Source organism: Gymnoscopelus braueri, assembly GCF_963280865.1.
Source record: "Gymnoscopelus braueri genome assembly, chromosome: 10".
NCBI lineage: Eukaryota > Metazoa > Chordata > Actinopteri > Myctophiformes > Myctophidae > Gymnoscopelus > Gymnoscopelus braueri.
Window position 1 is genome coordinate 36,326,110 of NC_137611.1, and position 10,836 is coordinate 36,336,945.

The 10,836-nt window shown below is 40.7% G+C and overlaps 1 protein-coding gene across 2 annotated transcripts in view; it reads left to right on the forward strand.

Moving 5' to 3' along the window:
• LOC308094344 (extended synaptotagmin-2-like) overlaps window positions 1-10,832 on the forward strand; it is a 64,073-nt gene extending 53,241 nt beyond the window's left edge. For both annotated transcript variants that reach the window (XM_080440947.1, XM_080440948.1), the window contains 9 exons: window positions 602-676; window positions 1,699-1,785; window positions 3,767-3,916; window positions 4,211-4,719; window positions 5,427-5,525; window positions 5,963-6,094; window positions 6,878-6,983; window positions 7,394-7,443; window positions 8,757-10,832. In XM_080440947.1, coding sequence (XP_080297073.1) covers window positions 602-676; window positions 1,699-1,785; window positions 3,767-3,916; window positions 4,211-4,719; window positions 5,427-5,525; window positions 5,963-6,094; window positions 6,878-6,983; window positions 7,394-7,443; window positions 8,757-8,802 — 1,254 coding nt within the window. In that variant the 3' untranslated portion in view covers window positions 8,803-10,832. The remainder of the gene's footprint in view (window positions 1-601; window positions 677-1,698; window positions 1,786-3,766; window positions 3,917-4,210; window positions 4,720-5,426; window positions 5,526-5,962; window positions 6,095-6,877; window positions 6,984-7,393; window positions 7,444-8,756) is intronic.
• The last annotated feature ends 4 nt before the right edge of the window (window positions 10,833-10,836 follow it).

The following is a 10,836-nucleotide window of genomic DNA, read 5'->3' on the forward strand; positions in this document are numbered from 1 at the left end:
TTCCAGTAAGCTAATTATCCACTAAGCCAATCAGTCCGTTGAAGACTTAACCTTTCTTCAAATCTGAAATGATTTCTGGTGTCTTGAAAATGTCTTTAGAGCTCTCTACCTAATTAGGTGTAAAAATTAGTTTTCCCCTTCAATTACTTTTTCTCTGTAATTATATATTTCTTTCTCTCAAATCACATTTTACCATTAAGAACTCAAATGTGAGATGTAGTGGTAGTTGTCATTATCAAGTATGTATATTGCATGCATGTTATGTAAAGTTTTTATTATAGCATGAAAGATAATGTCAGAGTTTTGAATGCTCAATGAATGCTGTACATTCAGAGTTTTCTGTGTTGTCAGTATTTCAATGATCTACCAGTAGGTAAGATACTGTAGGTAAATAAAATGCTAATGTTAGCATTAACTTTTAACAAAGAGACATATATAGCTACTAAGAGTTACATTTCAATTACAACATCCATTTTAGATAGGTGTTGTCCGATGTGAATCGTTCTAGAGATAGAGATGCCTTTATTGATCCCACAGAGGGAAGTTATAGTGACTAAGTCTTATCGCTCTTTTTTTTTTTTTTGCTATTGCTTTTCTGCAGTCTGGTAAAAAAGTGAGCAGCGACCCCAGTCCATTTGTCCAGTTCACAGTTGGACACAAATCCTTTGAGAGCAAGGTAAGACCATCAAACCAAACCGTCGTTCTACAAAACACATTGTTCAGGCCGCTAACCAAAAGCTGGTACATTTTGTGTGCAGTGGATAGTAAGTCTACCATTATAGCAGGCAGGGTAGTATGCTATTTAGTCAAACTTTGCCCTAGACAATGCATGGAACCACGCCACTTTCTCAGTACATGGAAGCGTAATACAGGTGTAACAGCCCAATATATACCTCTGGCCGAACTATGCCCGGGGTTAACCACTTAGACATTGTTGAGCGGAGTCTCTCAGGGCTCTATACTTGTAACTTTTCTGTTTTCACTCAACATTAAATATCTTCACTGAAAATAGCCAATCGACAAGCTCACAACGTTTCGAAATGTGACGCGTGGTGAGTTTGTCGATTTTCGGCGAGATGTTTTCCCAGAATATGGTGCTGGGGTTCAAGTGGTTAAAGTGGGCTAATCTGTTTTATACCCTGTGGTATATCCTGGGCAATTCCAGTTTATAACCCGGAGTGTAAAACAGGCTAGCCCACTTTAATAGTTTGGCCATGGGTATATGTTGGGCTGTTAAATGTGTGAACACGATTGGTGTCCTGAAAAGGAATCCATTGTTTTTGTCTACAAACTGTGGAAAATGGTACTTTTACAAACAGACAAATGTGGAAATTGATCAAGACCATGTTGAAAACGCTAAGACGTATCACAGCTGGACTATGATAGGGCAAACTGTGCACTGTCCACATCCACACAGTGTATGTGCCCTGTACTTAAAGGGATAGTTCTCCCCAAAAAAAAATGTTTCCTGTCGATTAGTCACTTGAATTCATGGATAAAAAAAAATCATGGATAAAATAACCAAAACATATCCATGAATTCAAGTCTCCATGGGGTGACTAATTGATAGAAAAAAGTCATTTTGGGGGTGAACTATCCCTTTAATAGACTCTGTCAGCAGTGTTATTCATATGATGTGTAGTACTGTATCTTGCCACTAACCTGCTACTACGCTGTCTTTCTCTGTTCCTCCATCAGACCAGATACAAGACCAATGAACCGGTTTGGGAAGAAGCTTTCACCTTTCTCATCCACAACCCGCAAAGCCAGGAGCTGGAGGTTGAGGTGTGACACCTATTTGATTTTATTGTCTCCGCCAGGCCGAAAGGCATGGCGAGAGAGTATGTTTTTCCCCCTGTCCGTCCGTCCGTCCGTCCGTCCGTCCGTCCGTGTGTGTGTGTGTGTGTGTGTCCGTCCTTCTGTCTGCGACCAGCTAATCTCCGCCACCGTTGGCCCTGTCGCTGTGAAACTGTGCACACACACTCCCTGGATACCACAGCAGAACCTCTGCCCCACATTTTTCAGATCAGCCCGTCATAGCGCCACCATGAGGCCGACTTTTGCAAAACAATTTTTTTGCTATTACTCCTACAGATTTTGTCCAAAAAACACGCAAATCGGTACACAGTATCTCTATAGCCATGTGATCAACACGGATCTGTCTGATTTTCCATATTCCATCCTGATTGGCTAGAATTGGCTTCCAAAGTTTGCAGGATTGGTTCATTTTGAACAAAATGCCTCAAATCATGAACGCAGCATGCCATTTCTGTGAAGTTTTCCACAGAGATTCCCACTTGGCCCAGGAAGAAATGCCACTTGAAACGTTCACATCAGCCTCATGGTGGCGCTATAACATGCAATTCACGTTTTTAGCTATAACTGCACCGATCTGCGTGAAACTTTGCACGCACACTCCCTAGATGCCAAGGAAAAACCTTTGCCCTGCATTTTTCACATATGCCTTTTAGAGCGCCACCAGGAGGCTGAGCTTTGTAAAAAAAAAATTGCTCTTATTGTAAGTCGCTTTGGATAAAAGCGTCTGCTAAATGACTGTAATGTAATGTAATGTAATGCTCTTACTCCTTCAGATTCTGCTAAAAAAATCACGCAAATCGGTCCACAGTATCTCTTTAGTCATGTGATCAAGATGGATGTGTCCGATATTTCATATTCAACCCTAATTGGCTAACATTGACTTCCAAAGTGTGCAGGATAGGTCCCTTTTGAACAAAATTCCTCAAATCATGAACGCAGTGTGCGATTTCCGTGAAATTTTGCACGCACATTCCCACTAGGCCAAGGAAGAAATGCCACCCTTTTCACATTGGCCTGTTATAGCGCCACCAGGAGGTCTAATTTAGCAAACCACATTTTTGGAACAAAATGCCTCAAATCATGAATGCAGTGTCCGATTCTCGTGCAAGGCCTAAGAAGAAATGGCACCCTTTTCACATTGGCCTATTATAGCGCCACCAGTAGGCCACAATAATCTACCTGACCTGGCGGAGACTTGTGCTCCGAGGAGCACTTTTTCTAGTTTCATTTCTATCTCCTCTAAAGCCTGATTTTATAATATCATACAATGGAGTTGTAACACCAAAGATAGCGGATCCCAGCGCGTTGTGAGCTTGTGGATCGGCTGTTTTCGGCGTGCAACTCCGCCTATGACGGAGTATACATTAAGCATAACCTCGATGAGGTGTTATGTTTGTTTGTCTTTTTTTTGTTGGCAGAATATGCAGATTTTCATGAAACTTGGTGTGAATGACCAGTCTGCTGTCTCAAAGTGATTACTACCTTTTGGGTTGAAAAGGTCAAAATCAAAATTACAGGATCAGTCCTATTAGGTGGAAATGGCATATCTTGACCTTTGCATAGTGGCAGTGGTGCAACCTCTCTAGTTAGATTCATTGCACCTGACAGTAATTAAACATTGTGGTTCATGGTTGTCTTTTTTAAAGCACCATCCATCCACTATTGTGTGTTTGTCCATCACACGTCTCTCATGTATTAACGCAAAGTGAACCATAAGAGCAAAATGGCCTTTGTGTGATTACTGTATGTCAGATGGCAATGGGAAACGGCACTCATGGGACTGTGACATAAGAGCAAATGGCTAAATTTGCTCATATTGACATTATCTGACCTGTTTTTGTCTCTTTCTCAATTTCTGTCCCCTTTCTTTAGTTGAGTTGAGTTGAATATGGTCAGTTGTTAGTTGAGGAACATGACCTTAAGTGTTGTTTTGTAATGTCTATTTCAGGTGAAGGATGAAAAGCATGAGTGCACTCTGGGGAAGTTGACTCTGCCTCTGACTCGTCTGCTGGAGGCAGAGGGCATGACTCTCAACCAGCGCTTCCCTCTCAAGAACTCTGGACCCAGCTGTACTCTCAAGATGAAGATGGCTCTTAAGGTAAAATGCACTGTGGTTGACAATCTGTGCTTGATTATTTGAATCATATTAGAATGCACTTTGTCAGATACTGTAGATGTAGTTTTGATAATCCATGGAAAAACTTGTTTAACCCTAGCATGGTATAAACTGATAGTAAATTAATAATAAATGTAGCTTTCTGCTCTGGCAATGCTGAAAAAAGGCATGAGAGCTCAGCAAACAATGTACAGGTTTGATGAATGCAGAATTAAAGGGGTAAATAAAGGTTTAAATAATGACCCTTAGCCCTCCATCTTGTCTGCCTCCTCACAGGTGTTGTGTGTTCAGGACAAGGAGGCGTCCCCCTCGGCAGAAGCCGCCCCCTCATCTGTGCAGGTGCGCAAGGCGAGCTCAGCCAGCTCTAATTCCACCCCCGCGCCCCGCCCCTCTGCCTCCTCCGAGTCCCCCCATCCCCCGCCTCCCTCCTCTTCCTCCTCCTCCCATCCGCCCCGGTCCTCATCGGTCTCCGCCCAGGACCTCCTCAACAACCACCACCCTCCAGGAGCAGGGGAGTCTCAGGAGGTCTCCAGCTCCCTCGGAGGTCTGAGCGACGGGCCGAGTGCAGGAGGAGGAGGAGGAGGAGGAGGAGGAGGAGGAGGGGGGAGTGGAGGTTTGGGTGAAGGAGGGAGGAGCATGTCCAACCTGGCTATCTCAGGCTCCCAGCAGTACCTGTCCGGAGGAGGAGGTATGATGGTTAAGGAGCCCACGCCCAGCATCGCCTCAGACATATCCAACCCCTACGCCACACAGGAGCTCCAGCAGAGGCTACGGCAACTGCAGAAGTAAGGAGGGGGTGAACGTTGAAACGACCAGAACAAAGACATATGTATGGGATAATGTACAGTGAGCTGGACATAATGTAAGGGACAATGCACTGGGAGCAAGTCAGCGATTTAGAAAATAACCACACAATAGGGGGCTGTTTACATCCTGAAGTGTGGTTACAGTGCATTTTCCCACTTATAGCACGGCTAAATTGCCAAAGTAATGAATGCACATGGTTTGGAGTTTAGGTACACATTTATTCATGAAAACAACCATGGTCATTTCTAGAAGAAAAATAATTACCTGGCTGCTGCTACGTTACATACTGTAGTTAACTCAGCTGTCACCATCATTCAGTATTGAGTATTCACCAAACCTATAGAATAAGAATTAATTAATGAGTGAAGTAACAACATATTTATGTCCACACTAAAAGAACAGAACATTGTATTCACTAGTGTCTTTAGGAAACCCACTCCCATTAGTTCATATCCATGACCACAGTCCATTTCAAAAGGTGACAAAAAGATAAATACACGTTTGAAACACAACCTGAACTCATTCATTGTACATACACACCTAACCGCCTACACATCCACTGATCTACACACACACACAACACAGGGCTATGAGAGAATAACTATTAACCGACAGATGTTTTAATCTGTCAAATTCAATTATTTCTCTCTGTCTGTCTCTCTCTCCATCTCTCTTTCTCTCCCAGTGGTTCAGGCCCCAGTTATTTCCCTCTGGGAGAGGTTCAGCTGACGGTGAGACACAGCCCCCAGAGGAACAAGCTGGTTGTAGTGGTGCACGCCTGCAGGTAGGAAAATATTATTTGCTTAAACTTAAAATACTTAAGAACTTAAAATACTAAACAGAAGGTTTGGTGTAAAGGGCAAGTTAGTTTTAGTTTTTATCCTGAATGATGATCCTATAGTTGTAATTTAAATTAGGTGGTTCTACACGTTTTAGGCTAGAGATTTTCCAGTGCACTTGAGAGTGAGCTCTCAACACACAGAATGTGAAGTTCTGTAATGTTATGTCAGATCTTCACATGCCCTCACAATAGAATGACTGGATTCAGGAATATTATTGAATTTAGGTTACTTATATCCTTTAATATTATATTCTACTTTATTCTATTCAGTTCTCATGTAATCTTTAGTATACCAGTTACAAATAATCCACTTGTTACAGTAGAGGTTAAAACATTTTATCAACCAAGTACCTTCTGTCCTTTAACCTTCCCATCCACAGGAACCTGATAGCATTCACAGACCATGGCTCAGACCCTTACGTGCGCCTCTATCTCCTGCCTGACAAACGGAGGTCTGGAAGGAGAAAAACTCACACTCACAAGAAGACACTTAACCCTGTTTACGACCAGATGTGAGTTACTGTTAACTGCTTCGGTCTCACAAACATTGAATAGATTGTTTGATAAATGCCCTCAGGTTGACTTTTATCTTGAAAGTCTTTTGTTGGTCTGTCATGAATGTGCTTACATTCGGGCTAATACCATAATTGCTGGGTATAATCAGGGTATGAAAATTATCAACATATTTACATGGCATTAGTGTGATTATGGCAATAACCTGGGTTTACGTGTTCTACTCATATATTGGTTTCACTTATATTCATATATCAGCTGAAGTTGTTACCTCTTCTTACGGCTTTGTATTCAAACTTGCGCACATTAAGAAATGAAGAAATCCGACACAACTTTTACACGCTCAAATAAATCATAACATTGGTGAGAAAAACAACCATGTTAATCAGGTTTTGTTTCCCCTACCTTACCCTAATTTCAGATAACAGTGTTTACGTGGTCATATGAACCCTAGCGTCCCTATTCTGGGGGCGAACGGGGAAAAAAACAGATTTACAAGCTCTCAGTGCTTCACAACACGTCATAACAAGGTGCATTTTGAGCTTGTAGATTGGCTATTTCCTGCAAAGAGATTTGGTGTTGAGGGGAAAACATCTGCGCACCAAGTATAGAGCCCTGGGGGACTTAAGTATATACAGTAGGGTTTAAGGGTTGTTAATAACCAGAATATTGCTTTAATTTGGGTGGAATCAGTGTGTTAGTGTGCATGTAAAGGCACTCACTCTGTTTGTTTGTTTGTTTGTTATCCACCATCTATTGATCATTCATTCTCTCTCCATCAGATTTGAGTTCAGTGTGTCAATAGTGGAGCTCCACAGGAGAACTCTGGATGTGGCGGTGAAAAACGGAGGAGGTCTGCTCTCCAAACACAAAGGACTTCTGGGAAAGGTACAGTCCTGACTTCTTCTCTTTCTGTCCTTTCATCAACCTCTCCTTTGTTTCTGATCTCTTCTCTTGCTTATTTTTATAAATCATATTCATGTATGCAGAAGACCAGCTGTTCTTTTCTGCTCCATTATCTCTTTTCTCCTGTTGTCCTTCTTTTGTCACGTCATCAACTCACCAATCCACTCTGTTCCTATACATCAGTGGTTCTCAAACTAACTCTCAAAATAACTCTTGACAGTGTACAAATGGAACGGGTCCATTTGGTTCCATTTGTACAGTTTTAGAGTTGCAGACCTGTAAGGGTCCATTTGGAAGCCCCTCAACACTTTGAGAACCACTGCTATACACAAATCATCTATTGATAAACATTTATCCTGGTATTTCCTTCATGTTCTGTGTCTCTCCATCAGGTGTTGGTGGACCTGACCAGTGAGGAGATCTCCAAGGGCTGGACTCAATGGTGAGTCATCAACCAGCTCACAGCCTCATGATGGACTCATGAGTGCTTTATAGTGCATGTGGATACTTGGGTATTGTCATGGAAATATTCAATGGGACAATTCTATTTTCTGCAATTTATCAATGCAACCATTTTATAATCAATTGACACATTCACTGCCAGGTATTAATTAATCCATCCGCCACTGGCAGCGGTTTTACCTTATTTTGAGTCTTTTTGACGAGTCACCGATCATTTTTTTTCAACCCGGATGTAAACAAACGATGTGGGGAGCTCTTTCCACCGGAACAAAAACATTGTAACCGCGATCGTCCGTTCTGTTGTTATCGCAGTTGAATAGGGCTCGTTTTCAACAAAAAACGCAGTCTGGCAGAAGAAATCCCAGCTAGATGTGTTTTTCTAAATCTCATAGCATTGGAGTGGACAGGATTTCTTTTTTTGGATGACGTCATTTCCGGTTCTATCGTTCTCTCGCAGTCAAGGCATCATTCATAAGTTGGCGAAGGCCGTCCTCTAGCGTAATCACTAAAAACATGATTTTTTTTAATGGAGCATATATGCGTATATATATGGCGGCGGTGAAGTGTTGGATTTGAAAGGACGCATATCAGGCAATATGTTAAGACTATAGAGCATCGCAGTTCCCGCCCACTTCCTGGTTTTTCCTGGTGCCGGAAGGAAAAACTCAATGCATTTTTCCCATTGACATTTCCAAAAATATTTATATCAATTAATTTAAGCCTATAATCAATCCATCCAGGGTCCTGGTGAATCATGACCATAAAACATTTTTTTCTGTGATTTATTTTATTTTATATTTAATTATATGATATACTATATTTAATAAATACCCTTTGTTTTGCCGTTTTCAAAAAAAAAAATCACAGAATCAAACGTTTTATGGTCATGATTCACCAGGACCCTGGATGGCTTGATTCTAGGCTTAAACTAATTGATATAAATATTTTTGGAAATGTCAATGGGAAAAATGCATTGAGCATTTTGCGGTGGAACCCGGAAGGGGCGGGAACTGCGATGCTCTATGGCAGTTAACCAAAATTGTTTGTTGCATTTACAAAGTTGTGTTGATTCATGTGAGAGAGATACAGAGTTAGTGACCAAGACTTGCTCTTCACTTTTTTCATGTATTATAATTGTAGTCATCTACAAGCTTACGACAGCTTTTAGATCTGCTATTTTCAAACTACATAGGGTTAAAGTGGTTAAACTGATTTTGATGCACCCCTGGGGGTCCCCGGACCCCACCTTGAGAAGCATTGCATTACAACGCTATGCCTATCTTTGTCCTCCAGGTATGACCTGAGTGAAGATGGCATTGCCAAGCCTCACCAGCTATAGAGGAACCCAACCCAGAGAATGAATTCCTCATCTTCATCACTTCAATTCTTCTCCCCATGTCTCCTGTCTGGAGAGAAACTACATTAGTGACTGCTGTTTCTCCACAACGTGGCATCTGAAACTACTGTACAATGGATATAATAACCTTCCAGATTGTTACTAATCATCAGTCACAATGCAGTCTTCCCCTTTAAGAAATGATAGTTTGATAGAGTAAAGGGAGTATAATATAAAGTATATTAGATATATTCACACACATACACAGTAACATCTACTCTAGAGCTTGCACATGCAATTAGGACGAGTCTGTACTGTATGTGTGTGAGTATGCAGTATATGTGTATACAGATGAAGTAAAAGTATTTAAAGTGCAACATACATAATATTTGTAGAGGCTCTAATTATGAACTGTAGAGAATACTATTTTTCTTGCTCTTGTTTTTAAGGTGCAGTTTTCTGTCTTGACCGACTGTAGGAAACGACAACCTTGTAAATATGTATAATGAGAACAGATGGGCGGGAGGGTTTATTCTAGAAACCAGAAGAGGGAGGTGTTTGGTCAACAACAAAAAAAAGTGGATATTTGTAATTTTTTATATATATAATTCTTGATGAATTTGTACATTGGCAAGATGGTATGGAGAAGAAAGACATGTTTTTTTTGCTTGTTTTGTCTTTTTATGAACATGATTCATACAATTTCCAATGTTGAAAGTATAGCAGGACTGTGGACAGGTTTGAAAAGGAGAAACTGTCTGCCACCAAAGAGACGCATATTTCATTTTATCACTCGTATGGGGCGGGGCTTCCCTTTTTTTTTTTTAAACCAAAAATGTATGAATGTTTGCACATCTTTGTTCTACAGTATGTCTTTGTTGTTGTTTTAACGTTTAGGGATTGTGCGTTCGTAGACACAAATCGGTTCGTTCATCCCAGCCGGCACGTCAACGTTTTCAATCTTGAAATCGAGGTGAAATTGAAACTCCATCCTTTTCGTCATGAACGGGCGGTTGACAGTTTGTTAAAAGTCAGTCTTAATTCCTCTTGCGCTTATCCTGTATATACACCTGCATGTGCACATCGTATTACACATCACTGCTTCTTCAATGCTATACTCTCTATAAGAAAAAGAAACGTATGGAAACAAACACCAAGTCCCAGAGTTTGATTTGAAAGGGATTCACAATGTATTCACATTTGTCCCATTGTAATGTAAATGCGCATATCGGCATAAAACGGAGAGCTGCTTCAGTTTAAAACTGCATTAACTAGTTTACTTAAGAGTTGATTAACATCAGTGTAGCATTAAAGTATTTTATATTGTGTACATCGTGCCATTGAGCAGAGGAGTTGTTTCTGTTCTGTCCTACCATGTCAAAACAGCAGTAACAGGTTTTCGTGTGTGGAAGATCACAGGTCATGACTAAAGCCTGATTTTGATCTACAAGCTCACAACGCCTCAATAAGGAAAAGAGGCTTTAACCACTTTCAACATGCCGTTACTATTTTGGGCATGTCACTATAGCTGAGCATATTCAAACTTTATTTATATAGATCTACAAGTCCATAATGCATTCTGACGTGTTGTGGCCTTGTAGATCTGCTATTCTGTTTGTCACACAAAGTATGTAGGGCTTAAATGGTTAAACAGTCCACTAGTACTGTTTCTCAGTTTGAGTGCTTGTATATTTCCTGCTGTCTAACTCAGCAGGGTAGCAATGTCTGTTTTGTTATTGTGTTATTCTTTGTTTTTTATTTTTTATAAATGTACCAGTAGGCTACTGCAAAAGCCAATGGAAAGAAAAATCACGTCTGGAGTGAAATATGTCCTCATGTATGGTTTTGTCTTCTCTGTTGAACTTAATTTATCTTTGTGCCTTAAATTCACATGACCAGATATTTAAGAAAACATAATGAAACAAAGTGCATAACGCTATGATTTGTTTTCATGTTTGAAAATGTCTCCTTCAATGTCTTTTAAACAATTAAAGAGCTTTTGCTGGACAAGCAGCATCAAGCTGTACATTTTACTTC